Source organism: Talpa occidentalis, unplaced genomic scaffold (genome assembly GCF_014898055.3).
Source record: "Talpa occidentalis isolate TD23 unplaced genomic scaffold, MPIMG_talOcc4v2.1 talOcc4.12, whole genome shotgun sequence".
In the NCBI taxonomy this organism is placed as follows: domain Eukaryota; kingdom Metazoa; phylum Chordata; class Mammalia; order Eulipotyphla; family Talpidae; genus Talpa; species Talpa occidentalis.
This window is the reverse complement of record NW_023601212.1, coordinates 85,874,879-85,900,584: the sequence shown is the minus strand read 5'-3', so window position 1 is coordinate 85,900,584 and position 25,706 is coordinate 85,874,879. Positions and strand designations below refer to the sequence as shown.

Genomic DNA, 25,706 nt, shown 5'->3' with positions numbered 1-25,706 from the left:
GCGCGGGCCGCAGACACCCCCACTCCTCCGGGGAGAAGTACACGGCCACGTCCGCGAAGCGCACAACCCCGGGACTGCCTTTCCTCATCCGCCCGGGCCCGGCCTCCTCGCCTCCATTCGCCGGGAGCGCGGCCAGGGGCGGCGCCATGAGAAACCCTCTCTGTGCCTAGCAAAGAGACACTTCCAGGGTAGGTGGAAACGCCATAGCGTTCCAGTCTTTCCTCGGAGTCCGGGGGGCGGAGAGCCCTGCCCTTATCAAAAATGGCGCCCCTGCGCCCTCAATATCCTTTGCCTTTCCTCTCTGCCCTTACTAATCCCAAGGAGGAACCCCGGGAGGTTGGGCCCCACGGCCGAGCAACCCGATAGGTGACATGTGTTGATTGGATAATTTCGGGTGGACGGAGAAGAAGGACGGCTGTGATTGGTCTTCCCAGGGCGGCCTATTTGAAAGACTAAGGTGAAGGAGCTAGTGGGCTGAAGGCGGCCGGCTACGAGGAGCTATGATTCCTAACAGAGAAGTACCTAGAAGTGAAGCCTCTCCCTTCTGCAGTTCACGTGAGCCGTCTTTCCGGCACGTCCAATATCCGGGGCCTGGAGGTCAGCTCCGAAGGGCGAAGGCAAGGCCGATTCTGAAGGTGAGGGAGTGAGGGGCGGCCTGCTCGCGGTCTGAGCTCTGTGGCTCGGGCAGGGCGGGCCCAGGCGCTGCGGGACCCGGTTCCTACCCAGTGTTTGTTTTGGCCTTTGCCCAAGGTCACCGATGTCTTCCCTCTTACAGACCCTGAAGCTGAGAGACAGAAAGGCCAGGTGGTGACAGCTCCTGGCGGCAGAACTGGGATTTAAAGTCATCTTCTGCTTCCCTTCTTCAGCCAAATGCTTGGTGTGGCACCCTGTACAGAGTAAGTACTTAATAATGTTAGGTATAGTTGTCATTATAACTATATTACCCTCTGTACCCTTCTCAATCAGAAAACCTGTGTTCAAATTAGAACTCGTTAAAAAATTGCATATATGGGGCCTTCTTGGGTGGTGCAGGAGTTAAAAGTCTCAGTGCTATCAAGCTATCTCCAGCCACTATGGCCTGAGTTCTATCCCGGCCAGGGAGCTGACCCATATGAGTGGCAGACCTCTTCTGTCTCACCTGCTGCTCCCCTCAGTAGTTCCACCTGTTCTGCTCCCCACTCTGTCTCTGGTGAATCCTCTCACCCACTGCACCTCTCGCCTACACCCCAGTTCTTGTATGCATAAATAAATAAATGTTTTAAAAGATTACATAAATTAATAATAAAACTGGGTATTAGCGCACCCCTTGAGACTGTTTTTCAGATTTCTCCAACTGAGAATTCGTAAAAGCTAAGAAGGAATGTTCTTGAGGTTGAGAACAAAACACTGTCCATTCCCACGGTGAACAGCCAGCAGGGAGACCTCAGAGAGAAGGGAGGCTTTTTAAAAAACTGACATGGGTCTCCTTGGTGGCGCAGGGGTTAAAGTCTCAGTGCTATCAAGCTATGGCCAGGGAGCTGACCCACATGGCACAGCAGACCTCACCTGTCTGGCCCGCTGCTCCCCGCAGCAGTGTTTTTTCAGTAGATCTGCCTTTTCTTTTCTTTTTTTTTTTTTTTTTAATTTTTTTTTTCATTCTTTTTTTTTTTAAGATTGATTTATTTATTTATACAAGCACTGGGTACAGTCAGAGGCGCAGGAGGGTGAGAGAATTCACCAGAGCCAGAGCGGGGAGCAGAGCAGGCAGAAGGACCTAAGTACACTGCTGAGGGGAGCAGCGGGCGGCAGGAGAGGTCTGCGCGCCATGCGGGACCCTCCTCCGGTGGCCGGGGAGCAGCCGGGGATAGAACCGGCGCTGCAGAGGCTGCGGGCAGCTTCGCAACCCAGCGCTCAACCGCTGCGCCACCGGGGAGGCCCAGATCTGCCTTTTCTGCTCCCCATTCTCTCTGGTGAATCCTCTCACCACCATCCCCTTCCCCCCACACATCTCTGCCTACACCCCAACTGTTAAAAAAAAGTCAACATACAATAACAGACAGAAAAATATTTGAAAATTATGTCCCAAAGGACTAATTTCCTCATTAAAGAACTGTAAATCAATAAAACAAAAACTATCAACCCAATAGAAGAATAGGCAAATAATATGAACTACAATTCATATAAAAAGAAATTTCTTTAAACATTTGGAAAAATAACCACCTATAGATGGAAGAATACAAATTAAAATTACATGAAGGATTATATTAAAAAAATATATATATTTTTTATTTTTTTATTTTTATTATTATTATTTTTTTTAAGATTTATTTATCTACTTATTTATACAAGCACTGGGTACAGTCAGAAGTGCGGGAGGATGAGAGAATTCACCAGAGCCAGAGCAGGGAGCAGAGCAGGCAGAAGGACCTAAGTGCACTGCTGAGGGGAGCAGCGGGCGGCAGGAGAGGTCTGCGCGCCATGTGGGACCCTCCTCCGGTGGCCGGGGAGCAGCCGGGGATCGAACCGGCGCCGCAGAGGCCGCGGGCAGCTTTGCAACCCAGCGCTCAACCGCTGCGCCACCGGGGAGGCCCTTAAAAATATTTTTTCATGTATCAAATGAGCAAGAATCAAGAAGTTTGCTCACACTCCTGTCCAAAATAATCCCCCTTATCATTTTTATCCCCTCATCCTGTACTGACAACTTTCTGACATTGTGTGCTTTTCCTTTAGCCTACTATCTCCATGGAGGCAAGGACTTTGTATTGTTCATTGCTACATCTCCATCTTCTAGAACATTACATGGCTTGTGATAGTTGCCCAAGATATCTGTTTAATGAAGGAGAGAATAATACACTATTAAAAGTATGGGATGAGGGGCCTCCCCGGTGGCGTAGCGGTTGAGCGCTGGGTTGAGAAGCTGCCCGTAGCTTCCCGCAGCCTCTGCAGCGCCGGTTCGATCCCCGGCTGCTCCCCGGCCACCAGAGGAGGGTCCCACATGGCGCGCAGACCTCTCCAGCCGCCCGCTCCCCTCAGCAGTGTACCTTGGTCCTTCTGCCTGCTCTGCTCCCCGCTCTGGCTCTGGTGAATTCTCTCACCCTCCCGCGCTTCTGACTGTACCCAGTGCTTGTATAAATAAATAAATAAATCTTAAAAAAAAAGATAAAAAAAAAAAAAAAGTATGGGATGAGGCCTTTCCATACATTCCTGATGGAAATGTAAATTCATAGTCTCAGTGGAAAACAATTTGGTAATAAGTATCCAAATCATAAGTACATTAATGTATTTATTGCTTAATGCACTAGTTTGTTTGGAATGATGAAAAAGTTCTGGAAATAGTGGTGTTTTCACAACACTGTAAAAGTACCTAGTACCCCTGGACTGTATACTTAAATTTTTTTTTTTTAAGATTTATTTTATTATACAAGCATTGGGTACAGTCAGAAGCACGGGAGGGTGAGCGAATTCACCAGAGGCAGAGCGGGGAGCAGAAGAGGCAGAAGAACCGAAGTACACTGCTGAGGGGAGCAGCGGGCGTCAGGAGAGGTCTGCGCGCCATGTGGGACCCTCCTCCAGTGGCTGGGGAGCAGCCGGGGATCGAACCGGCGCTGCAGAGGCTGCAGGCAGCTTTGCAACCCAGTGCTCAACCGCTGCGCCACCAGGGAGGCCCTTAAAAATTTTTTAAATGGTAAAATTTTAGAAAAAAATCACAATTTTGCAACCTCCATAATGATTTAAAAACCACTTATTTTGCTGCCATACTTTTTTTCTTGACCACCACTTGTAGGATTTATACAAAGCATCCTGTGAACATAGTATTTTATTTGTGGTAATTACTCATGATTAGCAGTAGACAGGACTAGGAACAAAGACTTATAACATCAACTATAAGCAAAAGTATTTGGCCTTGTTGTAACATCTTATAGGTTTTCCTGTTCCTTTCCTAGATGGGTTGACATTAACTTTTGACTCTGCATGTTAATGTTTCCTGCTCTTGCTTTGAATAGCTTCCAAACTAGTAACTTCTCTGTTTGGTTGTTAAGCTTTAATTCACAGGAGAAATAGAATACTTTTTTTATTTTTCATCTTCCCTGTTTCATTCTTGGAATTTTGGAAAACATGTTTTTCTTAAGAAATGCTGGGAAGGAATTCACACATGTACACACTGAAAGGAACCACAGGGGCTCTAAGTCTGGAATTGGATCAAGTCTAAAAATTAATTGAAGGCAAGAGCCTTGCACTTTAGGCGTATTCAGCAAGATCAGTAGCAACGTGAGAAATCCAGGTGGGAGCATCTCCTAACACTTGGGGGTTCTTGTAAAAATTAGATTGGAATATATATAAAGTGCTTACCACAGTACATGACACATCATAAATGCTCGATGAAGTAGCACTAATGCTATTGCAGTAGGCCAAAGGAGAAAATGATACAGTGAATGCAGGCCACTGCTTCAAGAAATTTAGCTGAGGGCCTCCCTGGTGGCACAGCGGGTTGAACGCAGTGCTGTGGAGCCGTCCGCAGCCTCTGCAGCGCAGGTTCGGTTCCCTGCCGGCCAGGGAGATTCCCACGTGGTGGGGCAGACCTCTCCTGTCTCACCCGCTGCTCCCCTCAGCAGTGCTTTCGGTCCGTCTGCCTGTTCTGCTCCCCACTCTGTCTCTGGTGAATTCTCTCACCCTCCCACTCTTCTGGCCTGTACCCCAGTGCTTGTATAAATAAATAAATAAATCTTTAAAAAAAAAAAAAAAAGAAATTTAGCTGAAAAACAGGAAATGGGGACAGAGGCCAGAGGGAAAGTTTTTGTTTTTAAACATGAATTTTAGCATGCGTATTGGCTGTGTGTGTGTACGTTCTGGACAAGAGAGGGACTTTGATATCACAAAACTAAGAAAAAGAATAATAGATGGGGCAAAGTCCCTGAGAGGGCAGAGTAGATGAAAGCCAAGCACAGGGCCCTCCTGGTGGCGCAAGGGGTTAACCACCGCTCTGTGAAGCAATCCTCAGCCTCTGCAGCATAAGTTCGATCCCCAGCTGGCCAGGGAGCTACCCACATGGCGCAGCAGACCTCTCCTGTCTTGCCCGCTGCTCCCCTCAGCAATGTATTTCAGTCAGTCTGCCTGTTCTGTTCCCCACCCTGTCTCTGGTGAGTCCTCTCACCCCCCACATCTCTGGCCTGTCCCCAGTTCTTGTATGCATAAATAAATAAATCTTAAAAAAAAAAAAAAAAAAAAAACCAAGCACAGTTATACTGATAAACATTCCATATGGGGGGACTTCCCCTGGGATGGGATACTAGTCAGCACACTGATAAATTTGGAGACATAGTGGGGAGTAGAAGATTGATGTTGCCATTTGACACCTGTGTTTTCTTAGTATAAAAGGCATTTACTAGTTAGGGATATATGGAAGACATAAGTGATATTGAAGGTCTGAGATTGGAGAGCAGAAAAGGTATTGTGGCTGGCCCTTCTTGTAACTGATTTTTTTTCTTGTAGCTCATATAGGCATGAAGGCAGATAAGAGATTAACCCAAGTAAGGACTGTGTACTAGTTAATTCTTGTTAACAAGTCATAGAAGGGGAGTTTATTGAAAGGACACTGGTCTCTGTCCCTGAACACTGGGCCAGGATTACACTGGGTCACAAATGGACCCTGGAAACTTGGAAGTTTTCTCTAAGTGCCTTAGAGAACCTTGGAAATAGTCTTCGATCTCTGCCCTCCGCAAACCACATACTGGAACTTGGCCTCCAGTGGCTCCCAATTTTTATGAGTTACAGTCCAGGCTCAAAGAAAATTATAAAATTCCTAGGTAAGGAAATATTTGGGTCAGTGTGTTGAGCAAAGTAGGGAAAAGAGCCAATTCTAAAATAGGGGGCTATGCAGACATTCTAGGAGGTGTCTGCTAGGGCATGTCTTCTGGTCTGAGGGAAGCTAGAGCTCCATCAGAACTGTAAAAATTTCTATTTCGTCAGCAGCTAGATTTACATTTTCTAAACAGTAATTCCACAAGGAACCTAAGTTATTGTTCATACATTTTAATGAGACCCAATCTGGTATGACCCCTTGGGGCTGTTTACCAACCAAGGAGAAAACAAACAGTTACAAGCAACTTGCTAAATACCAGAACAGAAGTAATCACAAAAGCTGAGCTCCCCAGCTGCTCCCCAACTCTGGGGTTGAGATCAAAAAAGCTGAAGGAAGAATAGGGGTAAGAGGATGACCCACTCCAGCTGTTGGAATATGAGATACGTCATATTTGGAAATTCTGATAATGGTAGGCCTGTTCCTTTAACTTGGTAAAGCCTTACTCTGAGCATTAACTCAGGGATGGGTGCTGTGGAGGCCTGTCAAAGATTAAGACACATTCACTGCCACTGCCCTACGGAGCTTATGTGAGGGAGACACCAGGAACTCAATTTAATAACTAGAGACTCTTCCTGCTTTGTATTCAGTTACGTTTCTTTCTATTCTCCTTCAATGGCCTCACCTCATTTTTTGAAAAAAATTGTTAACTAAGGACTCAGAACATTCTGTACTGATGTCTCCTTCTTCTGATAAGAATCGGGGAGAGGGCCTCCCGAGTGGTGCATCAGTTGAGCGCTGGGTTGTGAAGCCGCCCGCGACCTCTGCGGTGCCGGTTCGACCCCCGGCTGCTCCCCGGCTACCGGAGGAGGGTCCCGCATGGCACGCAGACCTCTCCTGCCGCCCGCTGCTCCCCTCAGCAGTGTACTTCGGTCCTTCTGCCTGCTCTGCTCCCCGCTCTGGCTCTGGTGAATTCTCTCACCCTCCGGCGCTTCTGACTGTACCCAGTGCTTGTATAAATAAATAAATAAATCTAAAAAAAAAAAAGAATCGGGGAGAAACAGACCCAGTGCTCAAGGATTTTCCAGCCACTGGCTGCCTGAAACTAATCTTAACCCGTTACCTAAAATAAGTGGCCAGTGCCATGTTTACTCTTGCTGCTAAACCAGAGCTCCTGCTTTTCCTTACAATAAATCTCCCAAAGCCCACTGAACTTATATGTCCCAGAGGCAAGTTCAAGCAGTTTTCTAGACACAGGTGCAGAAGACTTAGCTTTATAACGAGGTTTTAAAAAAAAAAAAAAAAAAAGGCTTACATATTTAGGCATCTGCAGCCTAATAAACTCTAAATAATACAGAGCTGCCCCCAAATCCAATGCAATCTAGAGCTATTAAAACAAGTACAGACCAAGTAGGTATACAGTATACACTGTCAGGTTGGCTTATTTTTGCATGGCCCTTTAAATGGTACATTGAAAAACCACCTGTTTGGAAAGAGATTACATCTAAGAATTGAAATTCTGTCTTTCAGGAATGATTGACCAAGTTAGTGCTATTTAACCTAAAAACATGGGGGCAAAGTAGTTGTGATTGTTATCCAAAGGGCTGCCAGGTATCAAATATATTCTGGGGAAGGCTTACAGAGGAGGATGTGGTAGTTAACAGCCATCTAGAGGTCAGCGCTATCCCACAATGAACTGACCCGCCTTGTGAGGTAGTGAGCTCCCTGTCAAAGGAGATTTTAAAGCAAAGGTAGAAGACCATTTGGCAGGAGTGTTGTAAAAGGGGGGTAAATGAGGCTTGTTTAAACCTGGTTTGGAGAGACAGAGTAGGGGAAGATCCTGTCCCCTATAAACTGGATTCTCCTGACTGCATGCAAGGGGACAAGTAATCCCTGTGTGCAAACTAGAAAAAAACAGACCACCACTAAATAGATGGGGAGAACTTTAACCCTGATATCCACACACAGAAATTCTTATAGGATGGGGTGGCTTGGAAAACTTGAATCACATGAGGGCACCGCTCCTAATGGGACCATGTACTAGCTCACACAGAAGGCAGCCAGTGTGGTAGAAAATACTAAATTTCAGGCCTACGGGGCAAGAGACCCGAGCTTAAGTTCTGACTCTGCCCTGTCTGGCCTAGGGCTTCTCTTTCTCTTCTCTGGGCCCCTCCATGAAATGCAATGAACTTTCGCAGTCCTGCTTTTTTTAAAGGGCACTGCCCTTCTGGCTGGGCCCGCCTACAGCAGATCTCGGGCTACCATTTTGGGCCCTGGGACTACACTTATGGACAGCCAGAGACCACCTCTGGCGGAAGCAACGGCCACACTCCAGGCAGGGGAAAGGCTTCTCCCCGGTGTGCAGGAGCTGGTGCTGTGCCAGGTGACTCCACTGAGCAAAGCGCTTGGAGCACAGGTCACAGGCATAGGGCCGCTCGCCTGAGTGAACACGCCGGTGACTGGCCAGGAGCGAGGGGTAGGCAAAACGGCGGCCACAGTCCTCACAGGCGTGCAGCTTCTCCTCTGTGTGCGTGCTGCGATGTATGGCTAGGGAGCCGCTCCGCCGGAAGGCACGTCCACAGTCTGGGCAGGGGTAGGGCTTCTCGCCTGTGTGCAAGAGCTGGTGCTGGAGCAGCGTACTGCGCTGGGAGAAGCGGGCCTCACAGTGCTCACAGGCATAGGGACGCTCCCCAGAGTGCACTCGCCGGTGACTGACCAGGCGAGAGGATGAGGAAAAACGCCGCTCACAGTCTGGACACGGGTAGGGCTTCTCCCCAGTGTGGATGCGCTGGTGGATGACTAGGGCCGTGCGCTGGCGAAAGCGACGGTTGCATTCTAGGCAAGTGTAGGGCTTCTCTCCAGTGTGTGTTCGCTGGTGGATGGCTAGCAGGGAGGGGTAGGCGAAACGACGCCCACAGCTAGGACACTGGTGGGGCTTTTCGCCTGTATGTGTGGTCCGGTGATTGGCCAAGGACCGGCTCCTACGGAAGCAGCGGCCACAGTCAGGGCAGTGGTAGGGCTTCTCCCCTGTGTGGATCACCTGGTGCTGGGAGAGGTTCTTGCGCTGGGAGAAACGTTTACCACACTGGTCACAAACATAGGGACACTCACCAGAGTGTGCCCGCCGGTGACTGACCAGCAAGGATGGGTAGGAAAAGCGGCGTCCACAGTCTGGGCAAGGGTAAGGCTTCTTCAGATTCTGGGCACACTTGTGGCTCTCCAGAGCCTGGTGATCAGGGAAGGTACAACCACAGTCAGGGCAGATGGGACCTCCAGACGTCTGCCTGGGGATTAGTCGGGGTTTGCTGGGCCGCCGGCCTCGCTTCCCCTTTCGTGGGGGCTCTTTAGGTGGGAATACTTCCTTCTCTCCATTCTTTTTTCTGGTTCTGGTTTCTATAGGAACAGAGAAAAATTAATGTGGGCCTCCCTGGTGGCACAGGGGTTAAAGTCACAGCACTATCAATCTATCACCAGCCACTGCCGCATGAGTTCCATCCCAGCCAGGGAGCTAACCCACATGGCATAGCAGACCTCTCCTGTCTTGCTCGCTGCTCCCCTCAGCAGTGTATTTCAGTCAGTCTGCCTGTTCTGCTCCCCACTGTCTCTGGTGAATCCTCTCACCACCACCCCCACACCTCTGGCTGTATCCCAGTTCTTATTTTTTTTTTTTAATATAAATTATATTTTTAAAATATTTATTTATTTATTTATACAAGAACTGGGGTACAGGCCAGATGTGCAGGAGGGTGAGAGGATTCACCGAGACAGAGCAGGGAACAGAACAGGCAGATTGACGAAATACACTGCTGAGGGGAGCAGTGGGCGCAACAAGAGAGGTCTGCTGCACCATGTGGGACCCTTGCTGACTGGCCAGGATCAAACCGACGCTGCAGAGGCTGTGGACAGTTCCATAGCACTGCACTCAACCGCCTGCGCCATCAGGGGAGGCCCCCTGTATCCCAGTTCTTGTATGCATAAATAAATAAATCTTAAAAAAACAAAAAGATTAAACTGACTTTAAAAGGGAAAAAAAAACTTTGGAAGAGGTAAGTGTAAAGCAGGAAGTAGAATCAGATATTTGAGCTGTCAGTGAGTGTCATAACACCCTCTATGCCAAGGATTCTCAAATTTTATTGTGATCAGAATCATTTGGGGGATTTATGGAAAGATTGCTGGGCCCTACTCCCAGTTGTGGATTCAGCAGATGTGGGGTGGGCCTAAGAATTTGCATTTTTAACTGTTCCCAAATCATGCTGCTGCTGGTCTGAGGCTCACACACTGAAAAATACTGCTGTCAGGAACTGGAATTAAAATATTTTATCTACTGATTCTCAAGCATAAATGTAATCCAGATCAACTGGGGCTATTAAAACACACACACACAGCAGTTCCTAGACACCCATATGAATAAATCAATAGGTCTGGAATGGGTTCCAGGAATCTATTTTTACCAAATTCCCCCAAGTGACTTAGGTGTAACTGACAGCTACTTGACAATCCACTTTGGCCTCAGCAAAATCTAAAAGGTGATAAACAAGGAAATATCATTGTCAGATCTCAATCTTAGAAAAATAGTCTTGACTTTAAAGAAACTGGCACAGAAGCGCCAGCCCAGACAGTCTCAACAGCCCCTGGCATGGATCTGGGGTCCTTCCACCTTATCAGTGCCTTGTTGTATTCTCAGGGTCTTGTCTTGCACAGAGGTCATCCAGCCAGAAGGGCAGAAAGGGCTCTGCAATCAGGCATCTGTTCCCCATGATATCTTTTCCACCAAAACACAGAACTGAAAGAGGTAAAGGGTCTGGAAGGAGGCTGGAATGTAGCTCTTTTTGAAGCTCACCAACTCATTCACACAATAGGGAACTGCAAGTTTTCAAGCTAACATGTGAGTCTGCCTGGTGGACCCACCCCACTCCCTCAAAGACAAGTGCCCGAAGTTGCAAAAATGAATACAGTAAATGAGGCCATGGGTACCCCTGGCCACTAAAACTCTGGAAAGTCTTTAGAGGTTGCAGACCCTTCCATTGGTGTTTTTCACTCACTTCTTTGGACTGTTATCCCCCTTGGGCACTCCTGCGGATCCAGAGCAGCCGGTTCCCAAACATCGGTATTTCGTTCCAGCCAGGAGATGAGGGCTGGTTTGGGACCAGCGCACCCTGGGAAAGGAGAACCAGTCAGAGGTCTAGCTCGCAGAATAGGCTGGGTAGTTACCGATGGCATCACCTGCTAAGCCCTCCTGCTCCTCCCCACACACAACCTGGTCGAGGGCCAGGGCGCTGGCCATTCTAGACTCCCTGACCTCCCCGCCCCCCCAGGTTTCTCCATCCCTAGAGGCCCGCGGAAGCGGATTGGGCCGGGCCTCACCGAGCGCGCCCAGGTGCCCGTAGTTCTCCCGCATCACGTCCCGGTACAGGGCCCTCTGCGTGGGCCGCAGACACCCCCACTCCTCCGGGGAGAAGTACACGGCCACGTCCGCGAACCTCACAGCCCTCGGCCTCCTTCCCCTTCTCCGGCCGGGTCCGGTTTCTCCTGGTCCCCGCGCAGAGAGCGGAGCCGAAGGCGGCGCCATTGGACCCGACAAGACGGCGCCAGGGCCTTCCCCGCCCGGGCCTCGGTGCCTGGGCGCCGGCGGACCCTGGGATTTGGGGGCCGCGCTGCACCGGGGCTGAGCGTGCCTGCGGAGGTCCGCAGGGGCTAGGAATCGGCCGCCTGCGGGGCTAACGGAAACCTTGCGCTGCTATTCAGGAAACTCCTGCTCGAATTTGGGTGCAAGGCACCGGAAGATGCCTTCGGGGAAGATGGCGGCGCTGCTTCTGCACCGCCTTTGCCTGAAACACAGGCAGCTTCCAGCTATCGATTTTATTGACCGGAGCGCCATGCCGGCTTCCTAACCTCTCTGCCCTCAACTGTGATGGCGCTGCGATTGGGCTTCACGCCCCCTCTCCCCCCATCACGCGAAGCCATTGGGCAGCGGCTGAAGATCGAGCATTCTGATTGGGTGTCGGCGAAAGCGGCCTGTTTGAACGAAGCCAACGGAAGTGTAAGGGCAGGAAGCTGGAGGCTGGGTGTCGGGTGACTGCGTGTGAGCTGAGGCGGGAAGCTGCCGCCGGGTCTGGGATCTGTAACGGGCCCTGCTCTCTGGCAGGTGCAGCTTAGCTAGGAAAAAGGATTTGAGCGATAAGGCCATTGTGGCCAACCTCGGGCTGAGATTACCATAGGCTCCTTTTAGTGGTTTTCTCAGAGGAGTCCTCAGACAATGGTTAATTTCCTTGTAGCCCTTTGGGAAGGGAACTAACGCCGAGTTTCCTGTAATCAGGCACAGTGCCCAACAAATCATACATATCATCTTATTCTTTGCCACCATTGTGTGAGGTGTTGATTATCATCCTGGTTCTATTAATAGGCGAGACCAAGAGAGGAATAGATTTAATCCCGGAGTTTCCAGAACTATTCAAACAACCGAACTGATGCTTCCACCCCCCACCCCACCCCCCATCCTAATTTGCTTGCTAACCCAGGACTCCATGTAAACTCCTGGTCTCTTCTCGGGTTCAATTTTCTGCATATCTCCTCATGCTTTAGTTTTACATGACATCTGTTCAACGTGCAAAGAAAGCCTAGTGCTAGTCAGCTTGGAGAAGCAGGGTTCAGAAAAAAGTTATGAGCCATGATCTGTGTAGAATCTAGTGAGGCTATGAACTCATAACTAATAATAATGATACAAATGATACCGGAATTGTCAGGCCTAGTCTCCCAGCCAGGAATGGATTCCAGGCTGCAGGGCAGCGCTGAGCCCCAGCCGCTAGACCCCCACGGGTTGGTGTCTCACGAAGCCGCAGTAGGAACTTCGCAGACGCTCAGGCAAGCAAGCGAGAAGAGGCAGTTTGTTTAGAAAAAAGAAAAAGTTTATTGAGGAGAAAAAGAACAGAAATAAAGTGGGACTCCCAGGCCAGGGAACCAGGCCTGGGAGGGGCAAGGAAGCCAAAGTGGAGTTGTGTCTCAGGGAATATATACCTTTTTTCCCTCATTATTCTAAAGCTTTACCAGTCTCTCTGTGATTGGTTAGTTCTTGGCTGTCTCACTTAATTTGTTACTGAGTGGGGATCTTCACATTCCTTATCTAACAGTTTTTTCTTTTCCCATTTGTTGCATCTTTAAATTTATGGCCCAGTCTTCTGGATGGGCATCCCTGCATTGAAGTTAAACAGTTGCCCTTCTAATGTGACCATAAATTAAACCACTCTCCATATCTCCAATCTCCGCCTCCCTTTACCACCTGAAGGAAACCAGGACCAGCATTAACAATGTTGTCCTTGGTCCTGGCATGTTTGTTTTTCCTAATGGAATTGGTTATATTTCTTTGGTTGTCCTTATCTCTGAAGCCTCCCTAAATTCTTCAGAGGTCCCCTCCTGCACTGTCCCTAAAACTGCCTAATAACCCTAGCTTGCCCTGTCTCACAAACATGCATGGGAAAGGCACAGGATGGAATCAGCACCCACTCCACCGGTCCCCTTTTCTGCACAAGTGCTGTGCAGAGTTTCACCATTGCTCTCTCATCTCCCAGGGGACCTGGGGGCAGGAGAATATACTGTTTGCTACATTTTTAACCTCAGCTGGTGACATACACATAGCTCTCTCCAATCCAGTAAGCAACATTTTAAAGCACCAACTATGAGCCAGAGTGGGCCTGGGAATGGCCAGAGAACCACTTTGCTTGTTAGCAGCAGCCACTATCAGGGCACTCATAGGGCTTTTCAACTGTGTGACTGAGCTGAGATTGGAAGAGGTTTGTTTTTTTTTTTTTTTTTTAAGATTTATTTATTTTTATTTATGCATACAAGAACTGGCGTGTAGTCCAGAGGTGCAGGGGGTGAGAGAATTCACTAGACAGAGTGGGGAGCAGAACAGGCAGATCTACTGAAATACACTGCTGAGGGGAGCAGCAGGCCAGACAGGAGAGGTCTGCTGTGCCATGTGTGTCAGTTCCCTGGCTGGGGATCTAACTCATGCTGCAGTGGCTGGCCATAGTTTGATTGTGCTGAGACTTTAACCCCTGCACTATGGGGAGACCCTGAAAGAGATTATTTATTGGGTAAAACGGGCACTGAAATGGGCACAAGGATAGAGGCTCTCACCAGAGTATACCTGCTCGTGGTTAGTCAGGAGGGAGGGATAGGCAAAGCCTCTGCCTCAGTCTGAACAGATAAGGGCCTCTTCCTCATGTGGGTATGCTAGTGAACAGTGGGGAGGGAAAGATATACATAGTGGCACCCATACTCAGTGCGCAGGTACTTCTGGCTTTCCCCCACCGTGTCTGTGCATGTAGATGGCCAGTGCCCCAGTCTGGCAGAAGCAGCAGCCACAATCTAGACATGAGTAGGCCTTGTCCCCTGTGTGGAGCAGCTGGTAATGGACCAAATGAGACTGACTAATATTACATTACTCTGTGATTTATCAAAGGTCATTTATCCAGTCATCTACTGCCTGTTATCTTGGCTGCTTCCAAGCTTTGGCAGTCAAGGCAAGAAAAGACATGTAGAAATTTTGAATGTATATTACTAAGTGAAAGAAGACACTCTGACAAAGCTATATACTATTTGATCCCAACTCCATGAAATTCTGGAAAAGGCAAAAACCATAGTGACAGTAAAAAAAGATTAGTGGTTGCAATGGATTGGTGAGAAGGGATGACTGGGCACAGTAAAGAAAATTTTTAGGGTAGTGAAACTGCTGATATGATACTCTAATAATGGTGGCTTCATGTCATTATACTTTTGTCAAAACTCAGAATGATAATGATTTGTCAATGTAAGTGCACAGATTATGACAAATGTACCAGACTGGTATGAAATGATTGTGGGGGAGGCCATGTGTGTATATTGAGGGGGAATTACTCTAAAATTAAAGCCTATTTTAAACGTTGTTTTAAATGATTCATGCTACTACATGGATGAGCCATAAAAGCAATATGCCAAGTGAAAGAAGCCAGATACAAAAGACCACATACCTTATGATTCCATTTATAGGAAATGTCCAGAATAGGCTCATCCATAGAGACAAAGTAGTTTAGTCGTTGCCAGGGACCCGGCAACTCTAAATATACTAAAAAAATTTGAGTTGTACACTTTATTTATTAACATTTTTCAATTTTTTTTTTATTTATGTACTTACTTATACATACAAGCACTGGGTACAGTCAGAAGCGCGGGAGGGTGAGAGAATTCACCGAGCCAGAGCGGGGAGTAGAACAGGCAGAAGGACTGAGCTACACAGCTGAGGGGAGCAGCGGGCGGCAGGAGAGGTCTGCGCGCCATGTGGGACCCTCCTCCGGTGGCCGGGGAGCAGCGGGGGGGGGGGGGGGGGGTGGGGGGGGAGCAGCCGGGGAACTAACCGGCGCTGCAGAGGCTGCGGGCAGCTCCGCAGCCCAGCGCTCAACCGCTGCGCCACCGGGGAGGCCCCGAGTTGTACACTTTAAATAGGTGAATTTTATGGTATGTTATTAATCTCAAAGCTATTAAAAAACAACAATGATAGTCATTGGCATGGGAAGATAGTCGAGGTAAACTAATTTGAAACAACACAACAGGTTTCCAGGAGGCAGTCTAGAACAATCCTTTCCCAAGCCTCAGTCCAGTACCTGCTTTTACCTACTCCATTCCCCATCTCCTCCAGGCATTTTTTCGCTCTCTTGAGTAGTCTCCCTGTCTGCATTTCTCACCCAAGAGCTGGTTTACATACATTGTGGGGAAAAAAAGGAATAAATGCGTGAGCAAAAATGGGTAGAGCGAGTATCTCCTGAAAGGCCTCACTGAGCACCCCCCACATAGCCATATATTTCTGGCATCACATACATCTTGACACTGGACCCTAGTGCAGCTTCAGCAGACACCATTTCCCCCAGGAAGAAGTACACTGCCACGGCTGCAGCGAAGCTTCAAGGCTGGGGTTTGGGCTGTGGATGGAGCAGGGACGGAAGTGGTGCTCTTCCAGCCCCCAGGTTCTGGTTGTTTCCATCCCCAGGACCACACTGCTTTGGGCTGAGGCGACATTGCCCGCTGGAGCTGGCTACGTTTGGCGTCAAAGCTGTGGCCAGAGGAAAGGAATTCACGCGTCGGGGGTCACTCTGGTACTCGATGGACCGTGGTACCGGAAAATGCCCCAATAGAATATGGTAGCGACCTGCCTTCGCGACCACCATTCAAATACAGTCGGAAACTCGCCGTTCTCTTCCTCCGGTTGATCATATCAAGTAAGAGTCACCTCCTACTTGGTTCCAGCTCTTACCGTTCCTATCCCCTCCTTGGCGTTGCGGGGATTAGTATAAGAACTTGACTTTTAACAGCTCCCAGTGATTGGACTGTTCTCATCGCCGAAATAACTAGGCTAGCGCTGATTGGTCTCTTGGGCCAAACTCCGGACGCTGTTGCTTGGTAACGCCTGGGCAGAAGCTGGCGAGCACGCGCAGTGGGCGCGGGGAGCGGGCGGTGCAGTAGTGCGCTTGCGCGGGGGTCAGTTTTCTTTGCGAGATGCTACCCCGGCGTCTTCCCTTCCGTTGACCCACAGGCCTCTCAGAGTGTGACCTGGCCACTGCATGAGTTGGTTCCTGTGCTGAAAGAAGCGTACTCTGAGAAGCTAAGCACGTTTATGGAATTTATACATTGCCTCAGATACTCAGCAGCCTTCTGGATCATCTAACCCGGAGCAACTCTCCATGTGGTGGTAGGGATGTGGTCATTATTTAAGAATAAGAAAGTTGAAACTGGGTAACTGGTAGCCGGTGCTTTTTCTATTGAGTTAGTCAGTGACTTTCTGAGTCGTCACAGCCGTTGAGCTGCACACACACTCACACTCCTGAGCTAGAAATTCCTCAACACCAGCAGGATTAAAGTGACTTACAGAAGTGCCCTCTTTTCCACAATGCTCTGAGTTCTAAGTAGACAAAGTCAGAATCTTGTTCTTTGTTACTCTTAAATATCTAGAAACTGCAGTCGTGATAGGAAAAACAGTAACACAAAGTACCAGTAACAGCATAAAACACTTCAAGGACATTATCCAATTTAGTCTTCTAACCAACCTTATGTGACTGATCATCTCACTTTCTGAATGGGGGTGCTTAAGCTCAGTCCAGTTAGAAACTGCTTCTAAATTGCTTTAGAGAATCCAGTATATTGACTTTGAAACCCACTTATCGTAACCACCATGCTACACAACTACTCTTAGACATAGCAACTGTTCAAAACAAAGTAATGGCAAAAAAAAAAATTTTTTTTTTCTTTTTTTTTTTTTGCTTTTCCCCTTGCCCTTGTAACCCACCCCTTCCAAGAAAGAAATGGTCTTTCTACGTCGAGAGTCACAATGGTCCATTCTATCATAATTCACTTCTTTTACAAATGTGAGGCACAGGGCTTGTGTGGCTTTATAATCTAAATGTGGACAGAGCATAGGCCTTGGAGTCAGAGACGTCTCTCTGGAACCCTGGCGCCACCTCTTGGCAGCTGTGTGATGTAACCAAGTTGTTTCACCTTGCCAGTGTATCCTTCTTCATCTATAAAACTAAGGTCACTCTACCTCACAGATAAGTCATTGAAGCTTAAAGGAGTTCACTGTGGAAAGTATGGGGCCCATGGAAGGCAGTTAATTCAAGGGAATTTTTAGCTGAGAGAGATGAGACTTGACCAACAAATGCTTCCTAGCATGTTCTAATTTCTTGAAGCAGTGAAAAATGCCATAAGTATGTAATTTTTTATTTTTGGAGATACCTTGAAGGTTGGGGTATGGTCTTCACCTCTTCAGAATCCCATCCCTTGGATATTTGGGTATTTTCCACTCCCATATCCCTGGTGCCCCCCCTCACTCGCCCAAGTTGACTAACCAATATTTCTAGAACATATATAGAATGCTTAATGCTCTAAAAAAAAAATGCTTAATGCTCTCAGGTTGATCTGAATCTTAAGACTGAGACTGCAATTGTTTTTGGCTTCTTCTCATGCTGGATTTTCTTCTACCACTGAGGGGGGTTCTGCTGATTTGTAATCAGAGTCAGTAACAAAAAAAATATGTTAGGCCTTTGGAAAAGATGTGAGACCACCTCTCACTCATATAGGTGATGTGATTGTGAGAGCTGAAAGGGTCCTGCACTTCATGAACAAGTAGTGAGACGTTCCTGGTATGACTTCTGTGGCTAATCAGCTCCTAGGCCCTACCTAGAGACATGACAGCTGCACTGAGGAAAGAGGCAAGACCATGTACCCAGGATGCAAATCTAAGGTAGAGAGTTTGCAGAAGGTCCAGCTACAATCAAGACAACATATCTGACTCCGAGGTTTGCAATGTGGGGTTAGCACAGACTTCAGGTTCAAAAGTGTCTGACATTACCAGTGCCAGCCTGTGGTCCTCAGCCTCAGTCTCAGGGTGAGGCACCAGCCCTAGCACTGACATCTCCACTTCCAAGGTTTCTTGGCTTTCAGTCCTTTCCTGTGAATCTCCTTCCCCTTGTCTTCTGCTGGGGGCATGGGGAAAGGATAATCTCAGGACTTGGACCGTAACCAGTAACCCATTATGGGCCATGAAGCTTTTCATTGTTCTTGGAGGGGTAAGGATGAGGGCAGTGGGAACATTCAGATTTGAGTCATAGCTCCCCTGGATAGTTGATTAAGAGAGGTGCCCAAGTGCTCACAGTTGGCTCATGGTCCTATGTAATTGTGGAACAATGAACCCCTCATCACGTACCCATCATGTCCAAGGGGAGGGATAGAATACCTCATTCAGGGGCATTGTAGTCTATCTGTAAAGACACACCTTTCTGTGCCCCTTCCTCTGACAACATCGTAGGCCCAGCTTAGGAAAAAAGCAGAATTCTGAGATCCTCAACCTCTAGAGAAACAACATTACTATATTGCAAGTTTCTAAAGGCCCAAGATTAGTAACACACTAGTGTTCAGAAAAGTGTAACTAAAAGCCTCAAGAACACTAGGATCTAAACATTTTTTTAAGAGTTAGTTTAATTTATTTATGCATACAAGAACTAGGATGTAGGTCAAAAATGCAGGGGGGTGAGAGGATCCACCAGAGACAGAGTGGGGAACAGAACAGGCAGACTGACTGAAACACACTGCTGAGGGGAGCAGTGGGCCAGATAGAGGAGGTCTGCTGTGCCATGTGGTCAGCTCCCTGGCTGGGGATCGAACTTGTGCTGCAGTGGCTGGTGATAGCTTCATAATGCTGAGACTTTAACCCCTGAGGCCTTAGAGTCTAAACTTTTTAATGACCAATGCATCAAAACCCTGCCCTTGAGTGTCAGCTGACCTTGTACTGTTCTCTTATTCCAAATGAAGGAAATGTACTCTGAGCTCCGAAACTTGAAAGTCATCTTTGGGCCCTTTCACAAAGAGTTCATGTTTCCTTGTGAGTTCTCCCATACAAAGCACTGCGATCCTCTGTCCCTCACTAGCAAGGAACTCAGCCTCCTTGCCTTAATTTCGTCTCCTGTTAAATGGGGATGATCTTTTCTTCCTCTTAGGGATGTTGTAGAAATTAAAATAAAAGATGTAATTTAAGAGGTGCGTTGAACAAGATTTTTTTTAAAGATTTATTTATTTGTGCACACAAGAACTGAGGTTGTTACCGGAACCCAGCTGCCTCAGCGGTGGAAGCAGGGGGAGCAGTGGTTCTTTCAACCTGCTGCTCCACCACAAGTCAGTTGTGGCAGTTGCTCCTCAGAGCTCATAACTGCTGGTTTTTGTAAAGGACCAATCAGGTGTGAGCTGTGAACTGATTGGTGCTAAATGGTCCAATCAGACTTGTGGGTGGGACACCCTGAAAGAGGATATAAGCAAGGAAAGGGGAAAAAGGAGATGACTACCCCAGCCCTGAGAGAAGAGGACGAGAGCCCCTGAAGAAAGAAGACATCAGCCCCAAAGAAGAAAGACGACAGTTCCAGCCTCCGAGGAAGAAAGAAGGGGAAGACTCTGTTCCTGGCCTCCGAAGAAAGAACAGAAGCATCCAGCAGCCGACCTCCAAGGAGGGAAGAGAAGTCGAAGGACTCTCTCATGGACTGGACCTCGGGCCTGTCTCTGACATTGTCTGAAAGGAGCACCAAAGGCCCTGGGCCTGGTGTCTCAAAGAGCTCTTTGTTGTTGGTGTAGCCCAACAACTCACAAAGAGCTGTTAACACTGGGTGTCTCTGACACCGTCTCTGAGGGACCAATAGTGGCCATCCCTACTGGCCAGTGCTGTCCAGCACTCCTGGTGACTAGTGGCGACCATCACTGATGCTATCTGGGTGAGGTCGCAGCCACTTGTGGATACACTAAGCTCTTTGTCTCCCCTGTTTGTAATAAACCCCAAGGTTGTTGTTCCTGGAGCCTGCGGTCTCTTGCAATTGTGTGTGCTGGTGAGAACCCACAGACAGTGACCTGTCCTCTTATCGGACACAGTCCTCTGTTAGGCTATAGTCCATAGGCCCCTATTGTGTGGGTATTGTATTGCTATAACCCTTGGTTTTGGTTTTTGGCCAGAGGTGCAGGGGATGAGAGGATTCACCAGAGACAGAGTGGGGAACAAAACAGGCAGATCTACTGAAATACACTGCTGAGGGGAGCAGTGGGCGAGCCAGGAAAGGTCTGCTGCGCCATGTGGGTAGCTCCCTGGCCTGGGATCAAACTCGTGCTACAGTGACTGATGATAGCTTCATAGTGCTGAGACTTAACCCCTGCTCCACCAGGGAGGCCCCACAGAAAATTTCTAACATAGATAAGTGATTCTTCTAGATTAATCTCTAACCCTTCCTTTTTTTTCTATTCCCACCATTCCTCCTTTTTGTAAATACATTGCCCCCCAGCATAATAGCTTAAATAGCTTTCATCATCTCAGTTTCTGTGGGCCAGCCATTTAGGCGGCTTAAGTGGGTGTTTGTAGCTCAGAGTTTCTCATGAGGTTGGAGTCAAGATGTTGGCCAGGGCTGCAGTCATTGGAAGGCTTCTTGGGGCCCAGAGCATTTGCTTCCAAGCCTCTCACATGGCTGTTGGCAAGAGGCCTCATTTAACCACATGGTTCTCTCCACAGGGTTCCAGAGCTACTTCTGTCAGCTGTCTTCCTCCAGAGCAAGTGAGCCAAGAGAGGGAGAAAGGACAAAATGTCTTTTAACGACCTAGTCCCCCAAAGCACACGCTGCCATTTCCACTGTCTTCTGTTCATTTGACCTGGGACATTAGGTCTAGCTCATATTCAAGAGGAGGGAATTCAGCTATGAGGGGAGATGACTCAGAGAATCTGTGAAACTTAGGTATAAAATTAACCTGTTTCCCTCCCCAATTATCTCTACCTATTTTATTTTATTTTTTTAAAGATTTATTTATTTATGCATACAAGAACTGGGGTACAGGCCAGAGGTGTGGGGGTTGAGAGGATTCACCAGAGACAGAGTGGGGAACAGAACAGGCAGACTGACTGAAATACACTGCTGAGGGGAGCAGCGGGTGAGTCAGGAGAGGTCTGCTATGCCTCTATCTATTTTAGTAAATTACCACTCATGTATACCTGTGCTGAATCCATCTTGAATAGGAGCTGCTAAATCTTTCTAAAGTCCCATCTTAATTTTGTATTGTCCTTTCTCGAAAATCACTATAAAACACACATGCTAAATGACATGCATGTAAAGGTTATCACAGAAGCATTGTTCATAAAACTGAAAGATAGAAAACGACTTAAATTTCCATAATAGGGGCCTCCCTCGTGGCGCAAGGGGTTAAGCACTGCACTATGAAGCAATACACAACCTCTGCAGCACGAGTTCGATCCCTGGCCGGCCAGGGAGCAACCCACATGGCAAAGCAGACCTCTCCTGTCTCACCCGCTGCTCCCCACAGCAGTGTATTTCAGTCCGTCTGCCTATTCTGCTCCCCACTCTATCTCTGGTGAGTCCTCTCACCCCCCCGCATTTCTGGCCTGTGCCCCAGCTCTTGTATGCATAAATAAATAAATCTTTTAAAAATTTTCCATAATAGGAGAGCGATTAAAGAAAGGCTGGTATAAGCACACAATTGAAAACAAAGTAACTTGAAAATTTAGAAACCCTCTACCTACTGCTAAAGAAAGGACTGATAGATCCAGTAACAGAGCAGAATGGTGAGTTTAGTACGATACCTCCAGAGTATGAACAACTCAGGGTGAAGAAGAATAGATTTGGATGTTATTTTTATATGCACAAAGAAACTCCGGAAGTTAGATAAGACTCTAGTAAGAATAATTTCCCACGGGGTGCCAGCACTGACATGAAATTGTTTTTAGAATACAAACCATGGTTAGAAGATAATCCCCACATGCACCTGGTGGTGCAGTGAGTTAAGACGCAACCTATGTAAACCATGTGAAGATTTATCTATTAAGTAAAATTTAAAAGTTGATAGTTCCTTATTACCTGCAACATCCAATCACTTGTTTCTCACTTTTTTAAAAAAGGATTTATTTTTATTTATGCATACAAGAACAGGGTGTAGGCCAGAGGTGTGTGTGGTGTGTGTGTGTGTGTGTGAGAGAGAGAGAAAGAGAGAGAGAGAAAAAGAGAGAGAGGACTCACTAGAGACAGAATGGGGAGCAGAACAGGCAGATCTACTGAAATACACTGCTGAGGGGAGCAGTGGGTGAGACAAGAGAGGTCTGCTGCGCCATGTGGGTCAGCTCCCTGGCCAGTGATCAAACTCATGCTGCAGTAGCTGCGAATAGCGACATAGTGCTGAGACTTAACCCCTTGCACCACCAGGGAGGCCCTGTTTCTCACTTTTTCATTTAACAAATCTTTCTGGAATAAAGCATACCAAGCCTGGTAGGGTCCATTTTTCCCTCACTATTATCTTCCTCCAACTAAGCTGACCTTCACTGAGTCCTAAATAATTTTTTCATCTTCCATTTCTTTGAGGATCCCTCCCCAGTTGCTATGGCCCCACCTCAGTGGCTCCCAACAAGGGCAGTGCCACCCGCTAGCGAGTATTTTGTGAATTTGTGGGAGCTTTCCTTTTGGCCCCAGGGATTTAGTGGGTGGACTCAAGGATATCAGTTGCCTTAAGCAGTACCAGATAATCCTGCTGCATTATCCTCCAGTGTTCTCAGAATGTCCCATAGTCATTCATGTGATGAAAACACATTTATGTGAGTACAGAACCTAAATTCATTTTATATACACACACAAACGTAAGCAGTTTTAATCCTGAATTTTCCAGGAAGGCAGACACCTGTATAAATCAAGAGAAGATTTATTTCACTTTGTTTGGAACTTTACCAAAAATTGTTTGCTTATTCTGGAAAATCATGCAGGTAATTCAAGATGCACTTGAATTTGAGTCGCCAACACAACTGATCAGTGACGGTCTGCATTCGAGGATGTAGCATTCACAGAAATATGCAAGTAGGCACAAGCATATGATCACTTCGATATGAACACTTCACTATACCTGGTAAAGTCATACCCAAGCACTTACAAATTGAAATATATATATGTAAAGACTAATATAATAAGGAAATATGTATAAATCCTAAGGGTAAGATTAGTGGATTTTCAAATTATGATTATGTGGACACACCCACATAATCAGTACCCAGATGAAGAAACCAAAAAATTTCTAGCACACAACACTCTCTTCTCGTAGCATCTAGTCCCCACCCTCCCCAAGGGTAACCACCAGTTCAATTTCTAACATGCCAGACTAGTTTTGTCTCTTTTTGAACATAATACAGGTGAACTCATAAGGTATATGCAGGTACACTCTTTAGGACCTTGCTTCTTTTGCTTCTAAAATTCATTCATATTGGGGCCTCCCTGATGGTGCAGTGAGTTAAGACGCAACCTATGAAGCTATCTGCAGCCTCTACAGCATGAGTTCGATCCCCTTGCCGGCCAGGAAGCAACCCACATGGTGCAGCAGACCTCTCCTGCCTCGCCCACTGCTCCCCTCAACATTGTACTTCTGTCAATCTGCCTACTCTGTCTCTGGTGAATCCTCTCACCCCTCACACCTCTGGCCTGTACCCCAGTTCCTGTATGCATAAATAATCTTTAAAAAATTAAAATAAAATAAAATTCATTCATATTGTTGTGCCTGTAGTTGTAATTTTTATTCTGTTATCTACAAGTTGCTATTGGACATACACTTTTTTTTTTTAAAGATTTATTTATTTATGCATACAAGAGCTGGGGTACAGGCCAGAGATACGGGGGGTGAGAGGACTCACCAGAGACGGAGTGGGGAACAGAATAGGCAGACTGACTGAAATACACTGCTGAGGGGAGAAGCAGGTGAGACAGGAGAGGTCTGCTGTGCCATGTGGGCAGCTTCCTGGCCGGCCAGGGATCAAACTTGTGCTGCAGAGGCTGCGAACTGCTTCATAGTGAGGTCCTTAACCCCTTGCGCCACCAGGGAGGCTCCAGACACACACTTTTAAATACATGACCGTGGGCCTCCCCGGTGGCGCAGCGGTTGAGTGCTGGGTTGCGAAGCTGCCCGCGGCCTCTGCGCCGCCGGTTCAATCCCCGGTTTCTCCCCGGCCACCGGAGGAGGGTCCCACATGGCGCGCAGACCTCTCTTGCCGCCCTCTGCTCCCCTCAGCAGTGTACTTCGGTCCTTCTGCCTGCTCTGCTCCCGCTCTGGCTCTGGTGAATTCTCTCACCCTCCCGCGCTTCTGACTGTACCCAGTGCATGTATAAACAAAACAAACAAACCAGCAAACAAATAAATAAAGCATGCCTCTATAAAAAAATAAATAAATAAATAAATAAATAAATAAATAAATAAATACATGACCGTGTCCTTTCAATTATAGTTAAGGTTATATTGATACATTTAAAATAGAACTATAGATGGATTATTTCTCTACTCACTTCTTTTGTCATAGGAAAGGGGCATTAAAAATATTCTAAACAGCATGTGTTATTCTGATAGACGGAAGACCAAATTACTCGTGGGCTCCTGCATTTTGTCCTCTGGACCTTTGCCGAATCATGATGCAAGAGTCTCCCTTCTAAACCCCTTTCCTTCCATTCTCATAGGATTCATCACTTTCACTGAGAAGCCATTTCCTTCTGTAGCTCTTTTGGGGACCCACTCTTCACTGGCTCTCTTTCTCTCTGAGGACAAGGATTCTCAGAGTCTTGTTCACCAGAGTAACTTTTATGTCTGACACATGGTTAGAGCTCGACAAATATGAACAAATAAACAAATACCTCATAGTCAGAGCCTTCTTGACCAAACCCCACCCCTACCCCCAGGGCACTTGCCATCCTGCATCTAGATCTTTTTTCTCTGGAGTAAAGGTCGCAGCCATGTGAGTCTATTTTGTGAATGTGCCATGACCTCCCTGTCCCCGCGTTGCCACTCTAGACCTGAGTGCCACTGCGTGCCTCTGCCTTCCCAGCCAGTAACATCAAGCACAGTCACTTCCAGAAAACTTTCCCTGGACTTGTTTTCTGAGTGTTGCCCAGATATAGTCTCCTTCTGAAACCACTGGGTGCCAGGAATCACCTTTACACAGCAAAGCGGCAGCCTGCTCAACTTCCCCATTTCTGCCGCACCAGCTGTCCTTGAAGGCACCATCTGTGCCCATTTTCTGTCTTTTTCTCAGTGTATAGGAGCACTCAAATGCTTTTTTTTTTAAGATTTTGTTTATTTATGCATACAAGAACTGGGGTGTAGGCCAGAGGTCAGGGGGTAAGAGGATTCACCAGACACAGAGTGTGGAACAGAAGAGGTAGATACACTGTGTGAAATACACTGCTGAGGAGAGCAGCGGGTGAGACAGGAGAGGTCTGCTGTGCCATGTGGGTCACCTCCCTGGCTGGGGATCGAACTTGTGTTGAAGTGGCTGCGGGTAGCTTCATAGTGCTGTGTCTTAACCCTTGTGCCATCAGGGAGGCCCCCCTCAAATGCTTTTAAGGAATAT

General features: G+C 47.5%; 1 protein-coding gene and 1 long non-coding RNA gene across 2 annotated transcripts; one reads left to right on the top strand and one right to left on the bottom strand.

Annotated features, from left to right (window-relative positions):
• The first annotated feature begins 58 nt into the window (after window positions 1-58).
• LOC119241737 (uncharacterized) lies at window positions 59-20,763 on the top strand. Its single transcript, XR_008551236.1, has 5 exons — window positions 59-188; window positions 435-635; window positions 776-896; window positions 15,798-16,026; window positions 16,341-20,763. It is a non-coding gene; the product is annotated as an uncharacterized LOC119241737 (long non-coding RNA).
• Window positions 6,730-11,756, bottom strand: LOC119241734 (zinc finger protein 689). The gene is made up of 3 exons (XM_037507234.2): window positions 11,141-11,756; window positions 10,819-10,932; window positions 6,730-9,169 (listed from the first exon to the last, which is right to left on the bottom strand). The coding sequence occupies exons 1-3, from the start codon at window positions 11,343-11,345 to the stop codon at window positions 7,986-7,988; spliced, it is 1,503 nt and encodes a 500-aa protein (XP_037363131.1). The 5' UTR covers window positions 11,346-11,756; the 3' UTR covers window positions 6,730-7,985.
• Window positions 20,764-25,706: the final 4,943 nt, after the last annotated feature.